Raw genomic sequence first — 27,818 nt, 5'->3', positions numbered from 1 at the left:
ATAAAGGAAGAAATAAAAACATTTCAAGAATTCAAACAAAATGAAGACATGAAGTAAGAAAATATTCGGGACATAGCTAAGGGAGTACTGAGAGGGAAGTTCATAGCCAGACAAGCACACATTAGGAAACAAGAAAAAACTCAAGTAAACAACCTGACTGCACAGCTTAAATACTCAGAATAAGAGGAACAAAGGAACCCTAAAGTAACCAGAAGGACTGAAATAACTAAAGTTAGGGCAGAAATAAGTAACACTGAAAATAAGCAAACCAGGGCCCGGTGGTGGCGCACCAGGTTGAGTGCACGTGTTACAATGCATAAGGACCTGAGTTCCAGCCCCCGGCCCCCATCTGCAGGGAGGGGGCCCCCAACTTTGCGAGTCATGAAGCAGTGCTGCAGGTGTCTCTCTGTCTCTCTCCCTCTCTGTCACCACTCCCCTCTCAATTTCTGGCTGACTCTATCCAATAAATAAAGATAATTAATAATAAAATAAAATAAAAAATTTTTTTAAGTCAGTGGCATTCCTCTATGCAAACACTAAGTTAGAAGAGGATGAAATCCAGAAATCAATCCCTTTTACTATAGCAATAAAAACATAAAATAGCTAGGAATAAACCTAACCAAAGAAGTGAAAGACTTGTATACTGAAAATTATGAGTCACTACTCAAGGTAATTGAAAAAGACACAAAGAAGTGGAAAGATATCCCATGTTCATGGGTTGGAAGAATTAACATCATTAAAATGTATATACTACCCAGAGCCATATACAAATTGCATGCTATCCCCATCAAGATCCCAACCACATTTTTTAGGAGAATAGAACAAATGCTACAAATGTTTATCTGGAACCAGAAAAAACCTAAAATTGCCAAAACAATCTTGAGAAGAAAGAACAGCACTGGAGGCATCACACTCCCAAATCTCAAATTGTATTATAGTGCCACTGTAATTGTATTATAGTGCCACTGGAATATGAATAGACACACTGACCATTGAGATGGATATATTGAGAGCCCAGAAGCAAGCCTATGGACATCTAATGTTTGATAAAGGTGCCCAGAGTATTAAATGTGGAAAGGGAAGTCTCTTCAACAAATGGTGTTGGACAAAATGGGTTGAAATGTGCAGAAGAAAGAAACTGAACCACTATATTTCACCAAATACAAAAGTAAATTCTAAGTGGATCAAGGACTTGGATGTTAGACCAGAAACTATCAGATACTTAGAGGAAAATATTGACAAAACTCTTTTCCGTATAAATTTTAAGGACATCTTCATTAAACAAATCCAATTACAAAGAAAACTAAAACTAAACCAATGGGACCACATCAAATTGAAACACTTCTCCTCAGCAAAAGAAACTACTACCCAAACAAAGATATCACTCACAGAATGGGAGAAGGTCTTCACATGCCATACATCAGACAAGAGACTAATAACCAAAATATATAAAGAGCTTGCCAAACTCAACCACAAGAAAACAAACGACCCCATCCACAAATGGGGAGAGGACATGAACAGAATATTCACCACAGAAGAGATCTGAAAGGCCCACAAACATATGAAAAAATGCTCCAAGTCATTGATTATGACAGAAATGCAAGTAAAGACAACAATGAAATACCATTTCACTCCTATGAGAATGTCATACACCAGAAAAGATAGCAACAACAAATGCTAGAGAGGTTGTAGGGACAAAGGAACCCTCCTGCACTGCGGGTGGGAATGTCAATTGGTTCGACTCCTATGGAGAGCAGTCTGGAGAACTCTCAGAAGGCTAGAAATGGACCTGCCCTATGACCCTGCAAATTCTCTTCTAGGGATATATCCTAAGGAACCATATGCACCCATCCAAAAACATTGTATAATCCTATGTTCATAGGAGCACAATTTGTAATAACCAAAACCTGGAAGCAATCCAGGTGTCCAACAACAGATGAGTGGCTGAGTAAGCTGTGGTATATATACACAATGGAATACTACTCAGCTATTAAAAATGGTGATTTCACCTTTTTCAGCCCATCTTGGATAGAGCTTGAAGAACTCCTGTTAAGTGGAATAAGTCAGAAACAGAAGGATGAATACGAGATGATCTCACTCATAGTCAGAAGTTGAAAAACAAGATCAGAAAACACTAAGCAGAACTTGGACTGGAGTTGGTGTATTGCACCAAAGTAAATGAATCTTGGTGGGTTTGTGGGAGTGTTCAGGTTCTGGAAAAGGATAGCAGAGGACCTAGTGGGGATTGTATTGTATAAAACTGGGAAATTTTATGAATGTACAAACTATTGCATTTACTGTTGAACATTAATCCACCAATAAAAATTTAAATTAGGGAGTCGGGCGGTAGTGCAGTGGGTTAAGCACACATGACACAAAGCTCAAGGACTGGTGTAAGGATCCCAGTTCAAGCTCTAGGCTCCCCACCTGCAGGAGAGTTGCTTCACAAGCAGTGAAGCAGATCTGCAGGTGTCTGTCTTTCTCTCCCCCTCTTAATTTTTTTCTGTCCTATCCAAGAATGATGGCATCAATAATAACTACAACTATAAAAACAAGGGCAACAGGGAGTCGGGCTGTAGCGCAGCGGGCTAAGCGCAGGTGGCGCAAAGCACAAGGACCGGCATAAGGATCCCGGTTTGAATCCCGGCTCCCCACCTGCAGGGGAGTTGCTTCACAGGTGGTGAAGCAGGTCTGCAGGTGTCTATCTTTCTCTCCTCCTCTCTGTCTTCCCCTCCTCTCTCCATTTCTCTCTGTCCTATCCAACAACGACAACAACAATAATAACTACAACAATAAAACAACTAGGGCAACAAAAGGGAATAAATAAATAAAATAAATATTTTAAAAAAACAAGGGCAACAAAAGGGAATAAATACATAAATAGATATTTTTTAAAAGTTTAAATAAAAAAAGAAAATTATTGAGGCAACTATTTCTCATCCCTCCCTCCTTTCTTTACTTTTGCCATTGGGTTCACATGCTTGTATGATTGTACTATTTCCAGCTTTGTTTGTTTGTTTCCTATGGTTGAGATCATTTTATGTTTTCATTTGATATAATTTCCTTCAGTATTTCTAGTAAGGCAGCCCTGTTTTGAAATTCTTTTTGTTTTATATTCATTAATTTGAGATGTTGCTTCTTTGATAGTATGTGCATTTAAAATGATCATTTTTTTCAAAAAAAAATCTCTAAGCATTTCTTTAGCTGCATCCTACAAAATTGGGTAAGTTGTTTGTTTAACCAGAGCACTGCAACACTCTGGCCAATGGTGGTATGGGGGATTGAGCCTGGGGCTTCACAGCCCCTAGCATGAAAGTCTTAGATATAACCATACTATCTCCTTTTCCCAGTTGTGTTTTAACTTCTGGTACGTTAAAAAAAATAATAATAACACAACATCAACAATGGCAATAATAATAACCACAACGAGGCTACAACAACAAAGGCAACAAAAGGGGGGAAAATGGCCTCCAGGAGCGGTGGATTCATGGTGCAGGCACCGAGCCCAGCAATAACCCTGGAGGAAAAAAAAAAACATATATAACTATGAAGGATCAAGAAATTCCTAGTTAGTTATTTGTAATTAGTTTATAGATTACATATAGTGTATACTATAGTGTACATATGGTTTACTAGTGTGGATGCAACATGCTATGATTTCAATTCTGTTTTATTAACCCGCATATGATCTACCTTGAAGTTGGAGAGAAATGTGTACTGCAGTTGTTGGTTGAAAAGTTGTGTACAAGTCAGGTCGGTCAAGTTGGGTTAGCAGTGTTGTTTAAGTATTTCTTATCTTATACTCATTTTTATTTTGGTCCACAGTTCTACAGATTACCAAGAAAGAAGGCTGAAATCTTCAATTTGAATAACAGTTTTGCTATTTTTCTTTAAGCTTTATCAGTGTTTTCTGATAAAGAAAACATGTTAGCTCTGTCTTAAAATGCATGTCTTAAATTTTTTTTATTATCTTTACTTACTAGACAGAGACAATCAGAAATTGAGGGGGTAGGGGGAAATAGAGAGAAAGAGAGAGACCTGCAGTCCTGCTTCACCACTCATAAAGCTTTCCCCTGGCTGGTGGGAACCAGGGCTCAAACTCAGGTCCATGATGGTGGTGGTAGCTTGGCAGCATTGCCAACTAAAAGCCAGCACTAGGCATCTGGGTGGTGCTGGGGTGGGGGTGGAAATGGGGACAGGAATGTGGAGGGAGTGGGACAGGAATGGAAAATCTGACTGATGTTTTATTTCAGAGAGATTTTTGGTGGGAATAGTTTTATTTTCTCTTTCAGTTATTTAAAGAAGTTGTTTTATTCTATCTATTTGCATTGTTCCTGATGACAAATTTGTCAGCAACCTTATCTTTGCTCATTAAGTAAAGTCATTTTCTCTGGATGCTTTAATTTTTTTTTCATTATCACTTTTATGTAATTTGATTGTAATGTGTAGTTTTCTTCACTTCCTGTGTGGTGTTCAATGAGTTTTTTAGATATGGATTTAAAGTTTTTATCAAATTGGAGAAATAACAGCTATTATTCTTCAAATGTTTTCCCTTTCCCCCCTTCCTTTTCCTTCAGAGAGTCTAATTACATGCATATCAGGCTACTTGATCATAAAAGAGTTGTAGTACAATGTCCTGATCAAATTGTTAATTTTCTTTTCTTTCTGTGTTTCATTTTGGATTGTTACTACTGTTATTTGTTTACATTTTCATACTTTCTTCTCTAATAGGTAATATGCTTAGTCAGTTTATTTATCATCCCTCACTGTAGTAATGTCTCCTGAAAAGTCATTTTTCTTTTTTTTTTTTTTGCCTCCAGGGTTATTGCTGGGGCTCGGTGCCTACACTATGGATCCACTGCTCCTGTGGCCATATTTTTTTCCAATTTTTTTTTTTTTATAGGAAAGAGAAAATTTGAGAGGGGAGGGAAGATAGAGAGAAAGACAGATACCTGCAGACCTGTTTCACCATTTGTGAAGCAACCCCCCTTGCAGGTGGGGAGCCAGGGCCTCAAACCGGGATCCTTGCCCATCCTACTATGTGTGTTTAACCCAGTGTGCCACTGCCTGACTTTTGTTAATACCTTCCATGTCTCTACTTAGAGCTTTTAAATATAGTTATAAATAATTGCTTAATCTAATTCTAAGTATAATGGTAACTGTAAAATGTCAGTTCAGAGTTGATTTCTATCCCTTTAAAATATTTAAAAAAAAAAAAAAATTTTAAAAATAGTTTTTATTCCATATACATGGAGGGGTGGCAGACAAAGAGGAGAGGGAGCGAAGCCACAATACAACGTCACTCCATAGAGCTTCCCCAGTGTCATCCACAGTGTTCCCATGTTATGCTGGGAATCAAAGCCAGAACCTCACATACAGTTAATTGTAAACCTTACCCACCGAGCTATTTCCCATTCTCTGATTTATTTTTCTTAAAAGTGAGGATAGAAAGAGAAAAGCAATAAGAATCCTGATCCTCTGTCTATAAAGTTCTGTCTGTTGTTGATTTTCTTTTCTTAAATGCACTGCTGGGTAGTTAACCCAGGGTCTTAGGCATTCAGGATATGAACCCTACTACTGGGCCACTATCTTAACCTAACTGATTTCCTCAAAAAAAAATATTTTCTTGCTTCTTTGTGTTTGATAATTCCTGTTTAGATGCCAGGCACTGTGAATTTTACTTCTTGGGTCCTGGATATTTTTTGTTGTTGTTGTTTCTATATTGTTGAGCCTTATTTTAAGATACAGTTAATTACTTGAAAACCATTCAATTCCTTTGAATCTTGCTTTTATTGAAATATAACTGATTTATAGAATTATATTAGTACTTATTCTATCCTCAGAATTTTATTATTTACCTTTGCACCTGTAAGTCTAAGCTTTTTGACCAACTTCACCTATTTCCCACCCTCCATGCTTTTCCTCTGGCAACCATCAATCTGTTTTCTGTATGTATGAGTTCAGTTTTGTTTAGGTACTACATATAAGTGATATCATATGGCAATTTGTCTTTGTCTGGCTTATTTAACATTATGCCTTCAAGGTTAATCATTGTTGCATAAAGGGCAAGCTTCCATTGGTTTTATGGCTGCATAATATTTCATTGTACCATACACACACACACACACACACACACACACACACACACCATTTTCTTTAATAAGCACAGACCCTTGGCCTAGGCCCTCAAGGAATAAGGATAACCATAAGGATAAAGCAGAAGAAATTATATGCATTGATATATCAAGACAACCTGGAGAAAACCCTAAGTGGAATTTCAAAGCAATGGTCCTAATGATGCTCACTAAAATAAAGAAATCAATGGAAATGCAACTCAATAAGGTGAATGAAAGTGAGAAATATTCAGACATATACTATAAAGCTCTAGAATACAGATCCTGAACTAAAGAAAAACAGTAAACGGTCTCAATGGCATGCTAAGTTCTGGGTTTCTCTCCTTTCAGTGTAGTTCAGAAACTACCTGCAGGTAGCCTGAGAGATAGTAGAGTGATTCTCTTTTGTTAGTACCTATCTTAAAGATCAAGCCCTGTGCTACTTGTTCTGCCAAGAAGAGTGGTCTTTACCTAGTTTTTTTAGTTACAGCCAAGTATAATTATAGATCCTTTGTTTCTGTTTATTTAAAGTTTGTTGGTTCATTTGAATTATAGTGATGTTACCCATTCAGTCTTGTGATTCCTTTCCTTCTTTTTTTTTTTTTTTCCTCCAGGGCTATTGCTGGGGCTCGGTGCTGGTGGCCATTTTTTCCATTTTATTGGATAGAACAGAGAGAAACTGAGAGTGGAGGGGAAAATAAAAAAGGACAGAGAAAGAGACACCTACAGACCTGCTTCACAGCTTGTGAAGCTTCCCCTCCCATAGGTGGGTAGCAAGGCCTAGAACCCAGATCCTTGCACAGGTCCTTGCGCTTAGTATTATGAGTGCTTACCTGAGTGTACCACTACTTGGCTGGCCCCTTTGTAATTTTTTTCATCTTTACATTTAATACATACTTAGTATTTGATCTACCTTAAAGTTTTTGTCTAAATCTATTGCCAGATGTTTCTATTAAATGATCTCCCGCAACAAAACTAGAGCACTACTACCAAGTTCTAGCTTAAGGTGGTACTAGGGATTGAACTTGGGACCTTTGTTGGCATGCAAATTTTTTTAAGCTATCACACCAACCTTTATTGTCACCTTCTCTCTTGTTATATACATCTCTGAGTAGTTTGTGATTTGTTGTATTCATTCATTTATTTTCATTTTTTAATTGGGATATTAATGGTTTACAGTAAATAGTTACTGGTCCATATATAACATTTCTAAATTTTCTGCAAAACACTCTCATGTCCAGCCTAGGTCCTCTTCCAACATCATACACTAGGATCTAAAAATCTAAAAATCCCCCCCATCAAAGTTCTTAACTTTGATGCAATACACCAAACCCAGTCCAAGTCCTTTGTGCTTCTACATTCTGTTCTTTTTTTCTTATATCTATGAGTGAGATCATTTTACATTCATCCTTTTCTTTCTGGCTTATCTCACTTAACATGATTTCTTTAAGTTCCAAGATGAGGTGAAGAAGGTGAATTCATTATTATTAATAGCTGAATAGTATTCCATTGTGTATATATACTGCAGTTTACTTAGTCGTTGTTGGACAAATAGGTTGCTTCCAGGTTTTGGTTATTACAAATATTGCCCCTGTGAACAGAGGTATACACAATTTTTTTTTTGGATGAGTGTGTTTGATTCCTTAGGGTCTATCCCCAAGAGAGGAATTGCAGGGTCATAGGGTAGGTCTACTTCTAGCCTTCCGAGAGTTCTCTAGACTGCTCTCCACAGGGGTTGGGCCCATTTACATTCCCACCAGCAGTGAAGAAGGGTTCTTTTGTCCCCACAACCTCTCCAGCATTTGTTGCTGTTATCATTTCTGATGTATGACATTCTCATAGGAGTGAAGTGGTATCTCATTGTTGTCTATCTTTTATGAAGTTCTGGAGAATGAACCAAAAGTCAGTCAGTCTGTCTGTCTGTCTCTCACACACCTACTCTCTCTCCCTTTATCTCCCCCCTCCTCTCTCTCTCTCACACACACACACACATACACACACACACGCACATGCACACGCACACGCACACGCACACACACACACACACTAGCAGTAAGCTGCCTCCATAATACAATTTCTATTATACAGTTAGAGACATAGAGTGAGAGAAAAGCATACTCTGTCTTTCATGAAGTTCCCTTGGTGTTGTCCATGGTGGTCCCGTGTGATGCTAAGCATCGAACCCAGGACCTCATGCATGATAAGGCATACACTTTACTGATTGAGCCATCTTGTTGCTTTATAATTTTTTTCAAGTAAGCACATAACTAGTGATATTAATCTGTACCTATATTTAGGATCCTGGATTTCTCTTCAAAGATTATTTGCACATGACTGCAAGAAATGAGAAGCTAAAACTACTTTAGGTTCCTCTCAGAATCATCCACGCTTCAATGAAGTCCTTAGTTTATTTATCTTTGTTTCTGTTTCTTAATAATGTCATCACATATGCTCCAGGAAGAACTCTGCCTTCTAGGAATTCTTGCTGCTCATGCTCCAGTTCCAGTTATCCTTTTTTGATCCTTTGGCTAATTTCCCTTTCCTTCTGTGAGTACAGCAGAAAGGTTTTATAGTATATAGTGCACTCAGCCAGAAGCAGAAATCTGAATTTTCTATGTCATGTCTTGTGATGTCATCACTTGGACCTGTCACCAACCCTTGGGCTTCAGTTATGACCTCACTTGTATGATCTTTGAATTAGTAATTCCAGCTTTAATATTTTCTCTATGTTTTTAATTTCACAACACAACTACTTATTGGCCATGCTCATTAGAATACCCATCTAATTTTTCTCCATATATATATATATATATATATATATATATATATATATTTATATATATAAAAAGGAAACACTGAAAAAACCATAGGATAAGAAGGGTACAACTCCACACAATTCCCACCACCAGAACTCGGTATCCCACCCCCTCCCTTGATCTTTCCTATTCTTTAACCCTCTGGGAGTATGGACCCCAGGTTATTGTGAGATGCAGAAAGTGGAAGGTCTGGCTTCTGTGATTGCTTCCCCGATGAACATGGGCTGATCCATACATTTCCCAATGAACAGGTTGATCCATACTCCCAGCCTGCCTCTCTCTTTCCCTAGTGGGGCAGGGCTCTGGGGAACGGAGCTCCAGGACACACTGGTGATACCCATCTAATTTAAACTCAATATATCCATAAGAAAATACATTTTTCTGGGAGTCAGGTGGTAGCACAGTGGTGAAGCGCAGGTGGCGCAAAGCGTATGGCATAAGGATCCCAGTTATGGACCCGCGCAGGATGCATTGGATCGACCTTCTCGTGGTGCATCCCGTGAGTACCCATTCATTGGGGAAACTGACAATCCTTCCTAGCCGACTGAATCCGCATGGATCCCAGTCACTTTCAAAGCCAGCAACAAGCACCTCCCCATAGCTTTCAACCTGACGCTGTTGACTGGCTATGGAAGAAGGGCAAACGCTAGAAGAAGAAGAATGGACCCGCGTAAGGATCCCACTTCGAGGCCCTGGCTCCCCACCTGCAGGGGTGTTGCTTCACAAGCGGTGAAGCAGGTCTGCATGTGTCTATTTTTCTCTCCCCCTCTCTGTCTTCCCCTCCTCTCTCCATTTCTCTGTCCTATCTAACAACATCAATAACAACTACAACAATAAAAAAACAAGGGCAACAAAAAGGGGGAAATAAATAAATATATAAAAAAAAGAAAATACATTTTTCTGTACTGTCCTTATATGTCTAAAATATTTTCCTTCTTTAGTCACTTCTCAAGTTGGAAAAGATTGTAAGAGTTCACAGAAAATTAGAAAATTAAGGACCTTAAGCGCACGTGGCGCAAAGCTCAAGGACCCGTTAAGGATCCCGGTTCAAGCGCCCCCCCCCAACCTGCAAGGGAGGTCCCTTCACAAGCAGTGAAGCAAGTCTGCAGGTGTCTATTTTTCTCTCCCCCTTATGACTTCCCCTTCTCTCTCCATTTCTCTCTGTCCTATCCAACAGCAATGACATCAACAGCAACAATAACCATAAAAATCAACAAGGGCAACAAAAGGGAAAATAAATAAAAAATATTAAAAAAAAGAAGAAAATTAAGGACCAAAAAAACTAAGTAAAATTTTGCTTATCATTTTCAGTTTACTTCTCTAAAGTATCATCTTCATCAGGCTCTTTCCTGTCAAAAAAAAAATCGGTAGATTTCCCTTCTGCCTATCCCTTAAGACATTAGTAGATTTCTGAGTATTCTTTCTATTGCACTAGCTCCTCCCTGCTGCCATTCCATTCTTCAAATAAAGCCTCTTCAAAATCAATGGGGTTTACAGTTAACAATATTTATATACTTTTCCCCATATCTGGGAGCTACTTTCTTTCCTGATCCAGGTTTCTAGTCCTTTTCCAACTCTAACACCGTCTCCCCAGACAATACCTTGGGTCCACCTGCATGTTAGCTGTCAGGCTCAGGCAAAATCTAGTAAAGTCATGGGCCCCTTGGAATATACCTAAAATAGACCTACTAGCTTTTTCCAAAATGGAGACCCCCAAATCTCATCTGCAATATTCTTGCCTTTAGGTTCCTGATTATTAAACAATCAGTTCTGCTTTATATCTTAATGCTTTTCAGCAGATGCTACCATAATGCCAACCTGACTTCCCTGGGCAGATGACCCCACCAGTGTGTCCTGGAGCCCTGCCTCCCCAGACTCCTACCCCACTAAGGAAAGAGAGAGACAGGCTGGGAGTATGGATAGACCTGCCAATGCCCATGTTCAGTAGAGAAGCAATTACAGAAGCCATAGTGATTCTGGGTCCATACTCCCAGAGGGATAAAGAATACGAAAGCTTTCGGGAGAGGCATGAGACACAGAACTCTGATGGTGGGAATTATACCTCTCTTATCCTATATAGTCTTGTCAATATTTCCATTTTATAAATAAATTTAAAAAACAAAGCTTCTTCTTAAAAGTCAAACCAAATCAAACCAAAATTTCAATGACTTCCTAATATTTATTTATAAGATTTTTAGGATTATCAAAATAGTTTTACAGTCCACTATTAAGCCTCTGCCACAGGCAAGTGACTCTAACCCTCTAAATGTTACCCTTCATAGTTATTATTCACCCTAAAAAAGTTTTTCTTATCTCCATCTAATTCAACTAAAATTCTCTATCTCCTTCAAAATATGGATTAAGCAGAAATCACGAGCCATAACAAGCTAAAACTAATTTGCCCCCTTTAAAATTTGGGGCAATTCTGATGTATACATTCATAGAACATTTATTAAATTCTACTTTGTACAGTTGGTACTTTTTATTATTATTATTTTTCAAGCTTCCTTGAGCAGAAAGCATCTGTAATGGTTACCATAGGGTTAGGTACTTGCTCATTGAAGTTGGTTGAAAGAAATAAACTTAAGAGCTTCTTACCTTGGTAATGTCAGTGTGATCTTTGAGTCCGTTGGTCATGCACCAATATCGCCACACATTCAAGGCATACCGTGTGGCTTTGGTAGTATTTGGGCTTACAGCACTGGTACATAGATCATTCAAGTCATCATTTATATTAAATACAGGAAACTTGTTGAGCTTAGTAGAATAGGCTAGAAACAAAAATAATGAAAGTCATTAAAATAATTTGCCATACTCTTCTTTAGAGAATTATATCTTATATAAAGAGGCAATATTTTAAAAGTGAAATTTCTATCAAGTATACATATATTACAGTAGATAAAGTAGGGAACATTATTTCTAGTATGAAGTCAATACAGTTACCCTCACCTTTAATCTCAAGAATTCTGTAATACATACTGGCAAATGCACTAATGCTGGCACTCCAATAACAGAAGAAAAAAATTAATGCAGAAAAATAATGTTGTAAAGTTTTCATTGGAAAAAGGTAAAATTTCTTTTTAAAATTTTTACAATTTTATTTTAGCTATTTTGATAGGACAGAGAGAAACTGAGAAGGGAGGGGGATGTAGAGAGGGAGGGAGGGAGGGAGGGAGGGAGAGAGAGAGAGAGAGAGAGAGACCTGCCACACAGCTTCACCATGTGTGAAACTTCCTCTCTGTAGGTGGGGACAAGGAGCTTGAACCTGGGACCTTGAGCATGGTAATATGTACGTTCTCATAACTGCACAACTGCCTGGCCCCCAAAACTAGAATTTATATTATGAATCACCACAAAAAGATAGAAAATATGAAGGATAAGTTTTTTTTAATTTTTAAAAATTTATTTATTTATTTATTTATTCCCTTTTGTTGCCCTTGTTGTTTTATTGTTGTAGTTATTATTGTTGTTGTCGTTGTTGGATAGGACAGAAAGAAATGGAGAGAGGAGGGGAAGACAGAGAGGAGGAGAGAAAGATAGACACCTGCAGACCTGCTTCACCGCCTGTGAAGCGACTCCCCTGCAGGTGGGGAGCCGGGGTTCGAACCGGGATCCTTATGCCGGTCCTTGTGCTTTGCGCCACCTGCGCTTAACCCGCTGTGCTACAGCCCGACTCCCTGAAGGATAAGTTTTATAGCCTTTCTCTTTATTCTCAATATACAAAGAGCTATTATTATTCTTTATTTTTATTTATTTACTTATTTATCTTCCCTTTTGTTGCCCTTGTTTTTTATTGTTGTAGTTATTATTGTTGTTGTTCTTGATGTCCTTGTTGTTAGGACAGAGAGAAATGGAAAGAGGAGGGGAAGACAGAGAGAAGGGGAAAGAAAGACACCTGCAGACCTGCCTCACCGCTTGTGAAGTGACTTCCTGGCAGGTGGGTAGCCGGAGGCTTGAACCAGGATCCTTCTGCCAGTCCTTGTGCTTCGTGCCACTTGCACTTAACCCACTGCGCTACCACCCAATTCCCAAGCTATTATTTCTTTGTACTATATAATCTCAAATGTTTCATGTGCTTTTTGGGCCACCTTGAATTAAATGATGTTAGTACATTTAAAAATTCTTTTCACAAATTAATAATGTGAGAAATGTATACTCTGACTCCACAGCTCATCAGTTAGTTTAGAATCAGAATGAAAGAATAAATGAGAATAACATTAGGGGAAAGATGAATACTCTGGAATGATTCTCTTTTTCTAAGGAAAGGGAAAATCTCTGGAGAGATTTTAAGCTGCAACTACCAAACTGCTTCAAATGAATACTGGTTTTCCTTATTATGTCCACTTTAAGTGTTGTTTGCCAAATAGCCAAGGGCTGAGGAGATAGCATAATGGTTATGCAGAAAGATTTCATGCCTGAGGCACTAAAGGTCCCAGATTCAATTCCCAGCACTACCATAAACCAGAGCTGAGCAGTGCTTTGGAAGGAAGGAAGGCAGGAAGGCAGGAAGGCAGGAAGGAAGGGGAAAAAAATTACAAATAGCCAAGTCCATAACCACTAGCTAGTCTTTATACTGCGTGGTCTACTTAAACCAGGATTAAACTGTTCAAACTGTCTTTGGATAGGAAAGAAAAGTCAATGCCTTTTGGACTCTGAAATCTTTCTGCATTCAATCAGGGCACTAAAAGGCTAGGAGTCTGAGAAATAGTGAAATGAAAAATTAATATAATTATCAAAATTGGTACCACTTTGCCCAACTCATCTCGCTTTTTACTATTTTCACTGAGAAACTCCCAAAACCAGCTTCCTTTTCAGTCTTAACATCACCTATTAAGAGATCTTAATCTACCTTAATCTTAATCTTTTTGAGGTTTAATCTACTTTACCATACTTTAGAGTGAAAAGTCCCCATACCACACCCTCACCTAAGAAATAGTCCTTGGACTTTGTGACAATAAAAATTGTGTGTTTTTAAAATTTGAATTCCAAATTCTTCCTTTTTAGATTTATTTATGAGAGGGTTGGGGCAAAGTACAAAGCAAAACTGTGGCACACGTAATGGCAGATATAGAAATTAGGATCCCATGCTCTTAGGTCCGATGCTCTAATCATTGCATCACCTCCAGGTCTCAAACTCATTTCTACATAATCTTTCTGAACACAGACCTAAATTCATTATTCTCCCCTTAAGCATCTCATATTTGATATTCCTTATAACTGTGGTCTACCCCATCACCTGAGGCCCAAGTCAGAGTCTGGGGATTCCCACACAGACATGATGAGACTAGATCTCTAGCAGATCCCTCTCTCCACTGTCACTGGTCATCTCCATCAGAAACAACATAATGGACCCCTCTGTGGGCCCCTATAGGACCTTGCCCCTCAATGTGGATCAACAATGGTAGGGAATGTTCCATTCTCCCAAGAGAGGTTGGACAACATACTCTACCACTCAAGGAAGATGGATCCTGAAATTGGTGCAGCCTGGGATGTTTCTAGCTGTAACCACAGAATTTGAGCTCAGACCTGCAGGGATGTAGAGGTTACACAGGCTACTGTGGTGAATATGGGCCCCAGATCAAATCGATGGAGTTTACAGTTAATAAGATTTATATGCTTTTCCATATTTGGGAGCTACTTGCAGATGAAGATTTGGAGTCTCCATTTTGGAAAAGCTAGTGGGTCTATTTTAGGTATATTCCAAGGGGCCTATGATTTCACTAGTTTTTGTCTGATCCCAACAGCCACATGCAAATGGACCCAAGTTATTGTCTGGGGAGATGGTGTCAGAGTTGGAACAAGGACTAGAAAGCTAGATCAAAAATTTGTTCTGCTTTATATCTTACCTCCTTTTCAGCCACCAGATTCCAAATGCCAACCTGACTTCCCTGGGCAGACGAGCCCACCACTGTGTCCTGGAGCCCTATCTCCCCAGACTCCTGCCCCACTAAGGAAAGAGAGAGACAGGCTAGGAATATGGGTAGACCTGTCAATGCCCACATTCAGCAGGGAAGCAATTGCAGAAGACAGACCTTCCACCTTCTGCACACTATAATGATCCTGGGTCCATACTCTCAGAGGGATAAAGAATAGGAAAGCTTCTAAGTCCTTAAGGCATGAAGTAAGGTCATCTATTGCTTCTGCTGATCCCAACCAATTCAACACAATGAGTACCAGCACAGCATGCTTCACTTCAGACTGTGTCCACAGACGTCAGGCATGGAGTGTCAACCCTTCAGCCTCATTACTTGGGTGAGACCTTTCCTTTCATAGTATCCTTTAATTCCATTTCAGGTGGTTTACTTCCTAATAAAGTCCCAAAACCTATATATAGACCAGGTCCCATGATATAGGTCCCATATGTTCACATGTATCCATAAATTAGGGCAAAAAATATACCCGAAAGCAGAAGTGCACAATAGTCTGCAGTGAGTCAGTAAATGCAGCAAGTAAGTAGAAAGACCTAAAAAGATACCATAAAGTTCCTAATGAAATAGTGTCTACTTAGACTTAGATACCCTCCTCACCTAATTCCTATTACATTCCCCTCAGTAATTCCAAAGCTAACCTTATCAAAGTAAGGATTACAAAAGCTGGCATACTTTAATGATGACTCTTTAGTCACTATCAGGCCACCCCATCAACTGAGGCCCTAACTGGGGAGTCCTGAGATTCTCAAACAGACATGATAGGCCTAGACTTCAAATAAATCCCTTTCTCCATTGTCACTGGTCATCTTTATCAGGAACAACACAATAGACCCCTCTGTGGGCCCCCATAGGACCTTGCCCTCAACATGCATCAACAATGGCAGCGAATTTTCCATCCTCCAAAGGGAGGCTGGACAACATACTCTGTGTTCCACTTGAGGAAGATGGGTCCTAAAATTGGGGCAGCTTGGAATGTTCCTACTCATGACCACAGATGTGAGCTCAGATCTACAGGGATGCAGAGGTTACATAGTCTCCTAAGCTGAATATGGGCCCCAGACCAAATCAAATAGATGGGGTTTATAGTCAACAATATCTATAAACCGTTCCCATATTTGGGAGCTACTCTCTTCTGGTAGCTTCCAGCTTTCTGGTCCTTTTTCCAGGCATGACATCATCTCCCCAGACAATAACTTGGGTCCACCTGCATATCAGATGTCAGGCTTAGAAAAAACAACAATGGTTGTTTTTGGGCCCTTTGGAATATAACTAAAATGGTTATGGGCCCTTTGGAATATAACTAAAATAGGCCTACCAACTATCTACCAAAATGGAGACCCCCCCCCCCAACTCTTCATCTGAAGTATCCCAGTCTTTAGGTTCATGATCAGTCAACAATTTGTTTGGCTTTATATATTGACTCTTTTTTAAGCTGAAGGCTTTTTCTCTAAAATTGGAAACCAGAAAAGGATGTCCATTACCACCACTTTCATTCAACATAGTCCTCAAGGTCTTCACCACAACAATCAGATAACAAAGATATCAAAGTTGGCAAAGAAGAAAACAAACTATCACTATTTGATGATGAAATAATAATATACCTAGAGAACCCCAAAGTCTCCACCAAAAACTACTGAAAACAATAAGTTCAGTAAAGTTGTATGGAACAAAATCAATACACATAAATCTGTGGCATTTCTGTATATAAATGAGGATTCCAAGGAAAGGGACATAAGAGTCAGTCACATTTATAATTGAATCCAAAAAGATAATATACCTTGGGGCAAATCCTACAAAGGAAGTGAAGGACTTTTATAGGGAAAACTATAAGACATTGTAAAAATAAATAGAGAATCACATACAGAAATGGAAGAACATTCCTTGTTCATGGAACAGAAGAATAAACTGTTGAAAAGCCATTAAGAGGGGGGCAGAGCCAAGATGACAACTTGGAGGCAGCTGCTGGCGTGAGCTCCAACAACCAGTGGCTTGTGACCTAGGATTCTCTGGATACTGGGCTGTCAGCAGGAGGATGAATAAGGGGTCCTAAGTGTGACACCAAGGAGGGGTCCTATAGCTCACTCTTGGGTTAGAAAACGGAGGAAAAAGAAAGGAAATATTTTGATTATTTCTGAAGGTCACCCATCCCCCAACCCCAGAACCTGCTCCTAGGAGCTGGACAGCTGCTCCTAGCAGACTTCCTGCTGAGCTATTTTCTTTACCAAGATTCCTTGCTCACCAGGGGTGTCATTCCAAACCTTTTCCTTTTTGATTTCCATCCTTTTTTTTTTTTCTCTAAGTGACAAAATATCTGACCAATCAGAGCCTCACCCCTGCCTGGGAAAGACTACCTGGAGTTGTTTTTTTTTTTTTTCTTGGATACTTCTTACAATTGGCTGTCTTTGCTCAGGCTGCCTGAGCCAATCTGGAGCCATCCAAGCTGAAGACTGACTGATAGGGTTTTTACGCTATTCTATTTTACTATTACTATTATAGATACACGTGTCCTTTTTTACCCCCTCCTTCTTCAGGTTGACCAAAATAAACTGTTATTGTTTTTTCCATTGCTAGGTGACTGGGTGTCCTACCCATTGTGAGAGAAATTTGTTTCACTCTACCTCTTCCCTCCACTCTCCTTTTTTCCTCCTCCTAGCTAATTAAAAAAAAAAAAACACACACACAAACCTCTTTCCTTTCACTGCTCTTTTTTTCTCTCTTTTTCTTGTTCTTGTCTTCTTTTCTTCCTCCTTCTTTTGCTTTCTGAATTCACTGATACTCATTTTTGAATTATTTTGGGGAAGAAATCTGACTCAGTGGATTCTCTGTGTGTGTCTCTCTTCTCTACTTCCCTTTCTCCTCTTGCTATCCATAGAATTTACAGTGGACAGTAGATTTACATAATTGTCTATTCTTGCTTTCCCTTTTTTCCTTTCTTTTTCTTTTGGATTTGATTGCTATTTTTTCTTGGACTGGAGGTGTTATTTGGTTAACTGGTATTGATTAAACTGCATGAATCCAGGAGTCGGACTGTAGTGCAGCGGGCTAAGTGCAGGTGGCGCAAAGCACAAGGACTGGCATAAGGATCCTGGTTTGAACCCCAGCTCCCCAACTGCAGGGGAGTCGCTTCACAGGTGGTGAAGCAGGTCTGCAGGTATCTATCTTTCTCTCCTCCTCTCTGTCTTCCCCTCCCTCTCTCCATTTCTCTCTGTCCTATCCAACAATGACAACAACAATAATAACTACAATAGTAAAACAACAAGGGCAACAAACGGGAATAAATAAATAAAATAAATATAAACTGCATCAATCCTTGCTTCAGTTACTACTGTTGTAATTTCTGAGGTTGGTGACTCCATTTTTCATAAAGGTATTTAGTATAGAGTGGCTTGTACTCAAAACACAACAACTGAGGAATGACAGAACAGAAAAATAACAAAAACATCAATAAAAAATGGTTAAATCAAGAGTAAATAAAACTGAGACCAGGAGGAAAAAGAAAGGAAATCTTTTGATTATTTCTGAAGCTCCCCCCTCCCCCCCACAACAGAACCAGCCCCCAGAGGCTGGACAGCGGCTTCTAGCAGGCTTCCCACTGAGCTATTTTCTTTACCAAGATTACTGGCTCACCAGGGGTGTCATTCCAATCCTTTTCCTTTTTGATTTCCTTCTCTTTTTTTCTAAGTGGCTGGAGCTCTATTTGAGTGACAAAATAAAGTGATCAAAGTTCTACCAAGCTTCTTTAAGAGAATAGAACAAAAACTACAATAATTTATCTGGGACCTGAAAACACCTAGAATTTCCAAAACAGTCTTGAAGAAAGGAAACAGAAATGTAGGCATAACACTCCCAGATCTCAAACTATATCATAAGGCCATCATCATCAAAACAGCCTGGTACTGGAACAAAAATAGGCACCAGTGGAACAGAATTGAAAGCCCAGAACTAAACACCCACACCTATCGACATCTAATCTTCGATAAGGGGGCCCAAAGTATTAAATGGAGGAAGGAGGCTTTCTTCAATAAATGGTGCTGGGAAAACTGGGTTGAAATATGCAGAAGAATGAAACTGAACCACCTTATCTCACAAGAAACAAAAATCAACTACAAATGGATCAAAGACATGAATGTTAGACCAGAAACTATCAAATACTTAGAGGAAAACATTGGTAAAACACTTTCCCACCTATACCTCAAGGACATCTTTGATGAAACAAACCCAACTGCAAGGAAGAATAAAGTGGAATACATCAAGTTGAAAAACTTCTGCACAGCCAAAGAAACTATCACACAAACAAGGAGACCCCTCACAGAATGGGAGAAGATCTTCACATGCCATAAAATCAGACAATAGACTAATCACCAAAATATACAAAGAGCTCAGAAAACTTAGTAACAAAAAAGCAAATGATCCCATTCAAAAATGGGCAGAGGATATGAACAAAACTTTCACTACAGAGGAGATCCAAAAGGCTAACAAACATGAAAAACTGCTCCAGGTCACTGATTGTCAGAGAAATGCAAATTAAGACAACATTGAGATACCACCTCACTCCTATAACAATGGCATACATCTAAAAGGACATCAGCAACAAATGCTGGAGAGGTTGTGGGGACATTGGAACCCTTCTGCAGTGCTGGTGGGGATGTAAATTGGTCCAGCCTCTGTGGAGAGCAGTCTGGAGAACTCTCACAAGGCTAGGCATGGACCTTCCATATGATCCAGTAATTCCTCTCCTGGGGATATACCCCAAGGACTCCATAACACCCAACCAAAAAGATATGTGCACACCTATGTTCATAGCAGCACAATTCATAATAGCTAAAACCTGGAAGCAACCCAAGTGCCCAACAACAGATGAGTGGCTGAGAAAGCTGTGGCATATATACATAATGGAATACTATGCAGCTATTAAGAACAATGAACCCACCTTCTCTGACCTTCTTGGATGGAGCTAGAAGAAATTATGTTAAATGAGCTAAGTCAGAAAGATAAAGACGAGTATGGGATGATCCCACTCATAAACAGAATTTGAGAAAGAAGAATAGAAAGGGAAACTCAAAGCAGGATCTGACTAAATTTGGAGTAGGGCACCAAAGTAAAAACCCTGGGCTGAGGGTGAGGGTGGATGTTCAGCTTCATGGAGCAAAGGGGAGGGGAGTGGGGAAGGGATGGGACACAGTCTTTTGGTGGTGGAAATGGTGTTTATTTAAAAAAAAAAAATTAATAAAATGATCATTACCAAAAGCAATTTAGAGTTTCAATGAAACCCTTATCAAGATTCCCATGACATTTTCCAAAGAAATCAAAAAAACTTCTCCAAAATTTTGTGTGGAACAACAAAAGAAAGAGAAATAAAGAAAGAAAACATACACACACACACACACACACACACACAGCCAAAGTACTTCTGATAAAAATGGGAAAAATGGAGGTATTATGCTCCCCAACTTCAATTATACTGCAAAGCAACAGTAATTAAAATAGCTTGGTACTGGAATAAAAGTGGACACTTGGATCAGTGGAACTGAACCCAGAAATTACTCAATGAGGTAAAGAAGGTTTCTGGGGGCTGGGCGGTAGTGAAGCAGGTTAAGTACACGTGGTATGAAGTGCAAGGACAGGTACAAGGATGCCAGTTTAAGCCCCCAGGTCCCCACCTGCAGGGGGGTCTCTTCACAAGTGGTGAAGCAGGTCTGCTGGTGTCTATCTCTCTCTCCTCCTCTCTATCTTCCCCTCCTCTCATGATTTCTCTCTGTCGTATCCTACAACAGCTATAACAACAATAACAACCATAACAAGAGCAGCAACAAGGACAACAAAAATGGGAAAAATAGCCTCCAGGAGCAGTGGATTCATAGTGATGGCACTACTACTACTACTACTACTACTACTACTACTACTAGCGTTTGCCAGTGATGGCACTGAATCCCAGTGATAACCCTGGAGATAAATAAATAAATAAATAAATAAATGCTGCTGGGAAAATTGGACAGCCCTATGTAGAAAAGAGAAACTAGACTACCACTTAACACCATACACCAAAATCAAATAAAAAATGGAGCACAGACCTGGACATTAGACTAGAAATACTAAATGTTATAGACAGGAACATTGGTAAAACATTGCAGAATCTTTACATCAAAGATGTATTTGCAGACTCAATCCCATGGGTATGGGAAATGAAAACAAGATTTAAAAATGGGATTACATGAAACTAAAGAGCTTCTACACATAGGAAAAAAAACTACATAAGGATAATCAGGTAACCCAGTAAATGGGAGAAGTTTACTTTATATCGATCATCCAACAAGTGACTGCTCAATGAAAGAAAAATAAATCCACTAAAATGCTGGGAAATTGTGCCGATGCAGTCACATCTGCCATGTTGTCCCCTCAGGCTACTGCTAGTTCCCGTGAGAGTTGGGACATTCTCAGAGTGCCTGTTCAGCCATGTTGTGCCCTCAGGGCATTGTCTATATCCCTGCGATATTTGGAGTGCTTTGGTTACTCCTCCCCCCTCCCATTCTCACGAGAGTTATTATCCTATCCTGGAGTGCTATGGTTATTCCTCCCCCTTCCCATTCTTGTAAAAGCTACTCCTATAAAAGCCCTTCTTCTTCTGCACCTCGCTCTCTTGCCAGTGCTTCACTCCGGTGTTCAGAAGCAGGAAAGGTTACTGCGTGAGGCGGCCATTTTCGCTACCTCCACGTGGCCCAACCTGCCTCTCTAGCACCCAACTCTGAGGTGCCAGCGCAAATAAAGATTTGTGTTTCCTCTTCGCTCCGGACCCCCTCTCTCTCTTCTCTGTGGCCCGCGCACAACAACACTAAAAAATTGAGCCAGTGGGGCTAAGGGGTGGCATACCCAGTGAAGCACACTTATCTCCAAGCACAAGTTTGGGTCTCACTCCTCACCTGCAGGGGGCACTTTTTAAGAGTGGTGAGCAGGTCTGCAGTTGTCTTTCTTCCTTTTTATCTTCTCATCCTCCCTCAATTTCTCTCTGCCCTATCAAACAAAATAGAAAGAAAAAAATGGCTGCTGGGAGTGGTGGATTTATAGTGCTGGCACTTAGCCCCAGAGATAACCCTGGTAGCAATAAGAAAAAAAAACTGGGCCAAAAAACTAAACAGTTTTCTAAAAATTAGATACAGATGGCCCACAGACATATGAAGAAATGATCCACTTCATTTATCACTAGAGAAATGCACATTAAAACTACACTGAGGGACTCAGTGATAGCATACCTGGTTTAGTGCATGTGTTAACAATGCACATGGACCCAGATTCAAGCCTCCAGTGCCCACTTGCAGGAGGGAAGCTTCACAAGTGGTGAAGTAGTGCTGCACGTGTCTCTTTTTATCTTCATACTTGCCCTTCCTTCTCAGTATCTGTCTCTATCTAATAAATTTTTTAAAATTTAAAAACTACACTAAGATTTCATCTTACACCTGTGAGAATGGCCTACATCAACAGGAAATGACAAGTGTTGGAAAGGTTGTGGAGAACAATTCTGCTACACTGCTGGTAGCAATTCAAACTGGTGCAGACCCTCTGAAAGACTATATGGTGAGTCCTTAAACAAAAATAGGACTTTCAGGAGATATGGTCATGGAGTAATAGGGATCAGATCAGATTTCCACCCTGCCCAAAACAATAAATAAATACAACAAGAGACACAAATAGAATTTATAATTTACAGCTGAAATACCTGCAGCCTCAGATGGGTGCTCATTTGCAGTTGGGACAAGAAGGCGTGCAGGTTGAAAGTGGAACATAGTCAATTCAGAGCTCCAGGCTGCTTTTACATGCCACAAACAGTGAGGGTATCTCCTAGTGCCCGAAGAAAATAGAAGGGCGCTTAAAACCTTTCAATCTTTGACTAAATTTAAGGCTAAGTCAGAACAAATAAAGTGTAATTATTTTATAATCCAGCAATACCACTCTTAGGCATTTATCCAAAGGATACTAATAGGAAAGGACATAAACAATGCCAAATTCAGAGCTGCATTAGTCACAATAGCTAATGAGTGAAAACAGATTAAATGCTCATCAAGAGATGACTGGATAAAGAAGATATGGGATATATACTCTACAGAGTACTACTCTGCAATCAAAGAAAGTCTATATTCTGTTCTTTGGGACACAATAGATGGAACTGCAAGTGATTATGCTTAGAAGAATAAGTTAAGAGATGAGAAAACTACTCAGCTATAAAAAATGGTGACTTCACCGTTTTCAGCCAATCTTGGATGGACCTTGAAAAATTAATGTTAAGTGAAATAAGTCAGAAACAGAAGGATGAATATGGGATAATCTCACTTTCAGGCAGAAGTTAAAAACAAGATAAGAAGAGAAAACACAAGTAGAACCTGAACTGAAATTGGCATGTTGCCCCAAAGTAAAAGACTCTGGGGTGGGTGAGTGGGGAGAATACAGGCCCAAGAAGGATGACAGAGGACCTAGTGGGGGTTGTATTGTTATATGGAAAACTGAGAAATGTTACGCATGTACAAACTATTGTATTTACTGTCGAATGTAAAACATTAATTCCCCAATAAGGAAATGAAAAAAAGAGAGATGAAAGACACTTATAGGATGGTTCCTCTCATATATAGAATCTAGAGAATTGATACAGGGGCTGCATGGTGGTGCACCTGGTTGAGCGCACAAGTTACAATGCGTAAGCACCCAGGTTCACGTCCCTAGTCCTGCAGGGGGAGAGCTTCACAAGTGGAAAAGTAGGGCTGCAGGAGTCTCTCTGTTTCTTTCCCTATCTTCTCTCTCTCTCTCTCTCTCTCTCTCATTTCTGGATGACTCTATCTAATAAAAAATAGTTAAAAAATAAAAAGTTAAAAAAAAATTGATAGGACTTCTGGAGGCGGAGCTACGAGCAGCAGATCGCTTTCTCTCCTCTCCTCTCCTCTCCTCTCCTCTCCTCTCCTCTCCTCTCCTCTCCTCTCCCGGATCAACTAGGAATACCAAAGGAGACCACCTGGACCGAAACAAGGCAGGACTAGAATGACCACAGGAACCCAGTAAATCACCCGTGAGTACAAACACGCGTGGCTGGTGACAGAGAGGAGAGAGGGGCCTAAGGAGAGATTAAGTGACTGCTAACAGTTCAACAGTTTATCAGTGGAGACACCACCTCCAGTCTGCTCCACCAACAAGGGGACAGCTGAAGGGAGGAAAGGACTCCCTAGAGACTCACCAAGTGCAACTCTGAGTCTCCATTGCTACTACCCTCAGAATCTGGAGCAGCAACAGGGAGGGACACCAGGGGACAGAGATCTAACCGGGAAACTCAGGAGAAGACCTATACCTCGGTGGCATAGCTGAGGGGCTGTGAAAGTCTCTTTGCATAACCACTGGATTATCTCTGCCACACCCTGCTTTATCTCTTGGTCAGGAGTCAGTGATTAAGCTAAGAAGCCTATTGATAGTTTAAAAGCCCTCAGGCTCCCATAGCCTACAGGGAAGAAAAAAAAAGAGGCTTTTACACCACTGAGCTCCAACTCAGGGATTGAAAAAACTGTTAACTTCCACCACGGTAAAACCTTTAATTAAATTACTTAGACACAAGTCAATCCAGGCAATAGTAATCAATAATTTGAAAAGTACTGATAAAGGGAACTCATAACATAATATATAAAATGGTTAAAACAACAAGAAAAAATATTGGAGAATCCAACCAGGACAAGAGTCCAGCTAAAAGTCCTCCAGAGGGTGAAGCACAAAACAACGAGTTCAACATCCAAACATTAGCTAAGGAAATAATAACAGGAGTGAGTAAAGAATTTGAAAAAATTGTAATCAGAAATGCAGGAACAACAAATGAGAATATGGAAGAAAATTCTAATAATCTCATGGTTATTAGAGAGCTGAAAGCTGAAATCGCTGAGCTAAGAAGGCAACTAGCTGAACAAGCTAAAACAGTATCAGAGCAGGGCAACAAAATAGATGAACTCCAGAAAGCAGTAGAGGGCAGAGAGAATAGAATCTATGAGGCTGAAGACAGAATTAGCAAGATTGAGGATGAATTAGAGACAACTAAAAAAGAAGTAAGAGATCTCAAAAAGAGATTAAGAGATGCTGAAAACAACAACAGAGTCCTATGGGATGACTTCAAAAGAAACAATATACGCATTATTGGCTTACCAGAGGAAGAAAGAGAAGGAGAGGAAGAAAGCATTCTCCAGGCCATAATAGCTGAAAATTTCTCTAGTCTAGACAACACCAAAGACATAAAGATTCAAGAAGCCCAGAGGGTCCCAAACAGAATTAACCCAGACCTAAAGACACCAAGACATGTCATACTTAGAATGGAAAGGAATAAGGATAAAGAAAGGATCCTCAAGGCTGCAAGAGAAAAACAAAGAGTCACCTACAAAGGAAAACCCATAAGATTAGCAGCAGATTTCTCCATACAAACACTACAGGCCAGAAGAGAATGGCAAGATATCTATCGAGTGCTTAATGAGAAAGGCTTTCAGCCAAGAATACTATATCCTGCTAGACTGTCATTCAGACTAGATGGAAGCATCAAAACCTTCTGAGACAAGCAACAGTTGAAGGAAGCAACCATCACCAAGCCTGCCCTGAAAGAAGTTCTGAAAGGTCTCCTATAAACAAACAGACCACCACAAATAGGACATATATCAAAACACTCTAAAACTTTACAAGAATGGCGTTAAAATATCTTCAATCTTTGATATCAATAAATGTCAATCGCCTGAATTCACCTATTAAAAGACACAGAGTAGTGTCGTATGCGTTACATTGGTTTGTTCTAGCCCTCCCCAAACCAAGAGAATTGGATCAGTCCAATTAATTTCGCGGGCCTGCTTGGCCCCGCCCCAAGGAACCCTGAGGGAGGGTTCCTGAGTTCCGGAGTCCGAGAGTTCCTGAGTTCCCCAGTGACAGAGTTCCTGAGTTCCGGAGTTCGAGAGTGCGAGGGTGCGAGAGTTTCAGAGTTCGAGAGTAAGAGAGAGGGTTCCTGAGTTCGAGAGTGCCAGAGTTCCTGAGTTCCTGAGTTCGAGAGTTTCAGGGTTACAGAGTAAGAGAGAGTGCCAGAGAGACAGAGTTCCTGAGTTCCTGAGTTCGAGAGAAAAGAGAGTTCCTGAGTTCCAGAGTAAGGGAGAGGGTTCCTGAGTTCGAGAGTGCCAGAGTTAGCCAGAGTTCCTGAGTTCCCCAGTGACAGAGTTCCTGAGTTCCGGAGTTCGAGAGTGCCAGAGTTAGCCAGAGTTTCAGAGGGTTCCCCAGTAAGAGAGTTCCAGAGTTCCAGAGTTGGAGAGTTCCTGAGTTCGAGAGTAAGAGGGAGTGCTTGTGCCGCCGCAAAGAGACAGCAGAGTTCTGTTTGGTGATTAGTTTGTCTTAGTTTATGAATCGTTGTTCCTGAATAAAGAAATACAGCTTCCCTGCCCAGCCGTTGTCTCCGCGTCTCTGTTCACCACCGTGAAGCTAGCCGGCCCGGCAAGAGCCTCAGAAATTTTAACAACAAATGGCGCCCACGTGGACCTGACCTGCGCATCTCTCAGATAAGTAAAGACAATTTGGCTACCTATGTACGATGGCCTTCTCTTCTGCTTGTGAAGAGATCTCCAAAGGCCTCTGCTCTTTCTTCACGAGACTGTTTTGCTGTTTCTGGAACATTTATCTCTGGACCACTCTGTGGTTTCCACTCGCTCGGGCGAACTCAGAACAGCCAGCGGGAAGAGCCAGCGGGCGGGAGGCAAGGCGCGGAGCTGCTGTTTCCACCTGGTCAAACAGCCAGCCAGCCGGCTGCGCCCAGACAACCCCGCACACTGCGCCCGCAGCCCCGCAGCCCCGCAGCCCGCAGGAGGCCTACGCCACCATGCAAGAGCCCGATGCCAGCACGCTAGAGCCCGATGCCAACATGCTGGAGCCCGATGCCAACATGCTGGAGCCTGAGGCCAACATGCTGGAGCCCGATGCCAACATGCTGGAGCCTGAGGCCAACATGCTGGAGCCCGAGGCCAACATGCAAGAGCCTGAGGCCAGCCCACAGGAGCCGGCTCTCCACCACGTGGCGCAGGGCACTGGACGCGTGATCCCTCCACGCTGCTCGGCCACTGCAAACAGGGCAGCAGACATGGCAGGGCCATGGGGCAGGGCCGCGGCGTTCTATCATGGCCGCCACCCCTGGGCACCTAGGCTCACGCCTTCTACAAAGATGGCCTGCCTGCCCTCTTTCTATGAATTCTGGAACCATCCCGGGCCTACCGGACCCCCGGGCTCCCTGCCAAAACTGGGCACACGAGATCTCCAGCCGCCGGTCCGGTCTGAAGACAGACAAGCTGGAGTACGCAGAGATTTGTGCAGAGATCGCAACCTGCAATTCCTAGAAGTGGAGCTGCGCGGGAAGCCACCTCCGGATGGTGAACCCCCCCCCCCAACAACTAAGACAATATAGATTTAAATTCGTGTTTAAAATGACATGTCTTCGTAACAAAGGTTTCTCTCCTCGTGTATTAATGACTATGTTTATGTGTATGTTTAAAGTTTGGTAAACAGTAGCTTTAAGGCTAAATTCTTACTAGTCAAAGATAAATGAAAAAGGTTTTCAACGTAATTCTCATAAAGATAAAAATTAACTTACATTTAAAGTCTGAGGTAAAAATTAGTTAACAATCAATATATTTCAACTAAGTTGGTCTAAACAAAAGGTTAAATAGACTTGTTGATATGTAAAACACTACCTTCTCTATTAGAAATGGTAGATCGCACAATGGCTATGCTAATTATTCTCATGCCTGAGGTTTCCTCTCCGGCCCACACCTAGGGTGTGTCTCCATCTTGAATGGGTGTAACAAAAGGTTAAAAGACGTTGTTGATATGTAAAAGTCTCAAATTCCTTCTCTATTAGAAACGTTGGATCCTGCAGTAGATATGCTAATAACAAGTTTTGTTTCATAGTAAGTAAGTTGCAGCCAGCT

General features: G+C 40.6%; 1 protein-coding gene across 10 annotated transcripts in view; it reads right to left on the bottom strand.

The window, feature by feature from the left end:
- The window catches only part of KIAA1958 (KIAA1958 ortholog), a 245,450-nt gene that overhangs the window by 37,523 nt on the left and 180,109 nt on the right, over window positions 1–27,818 (bottom strand). For 9 of the 10 annotated variants that reach the window (XM_007534757.2, XM_007534758.2, XM_060199953.1 and 6 more), the window contains one exon: window positions 11,528–11,700. In XM_007534757.2, coding sequence (XP_007534819.1) covers window positions 11,528–11,700 — 173 coding nt within the window. Of the gene's footprint in view, window positions 1–11,527; window positions 11,701–27,818 lie in introns of those variants that run through there. The other variant, XM_060199952.1, reaches the window with a different exon arrangement.

Source organism: Erinaceus europaeus, chromosome 10 (assembly GCF_950295315.1).
Source record: "Erinaceus europaeus chromosome 10, mEriEur2.1, whole genome shotgun sequence".
NCBI classification, from domain to species: Eukaryota; Metazoa; Chordata; class Mammalia; order Eulipotyphla; family Erinaceidae; genus Erinaceus; species Erinaceus europaeus.
Note: the sequence above shows the minus strand (reverse complement) of the source record. Positions and strands in the feature narration are given on the sequence as shown.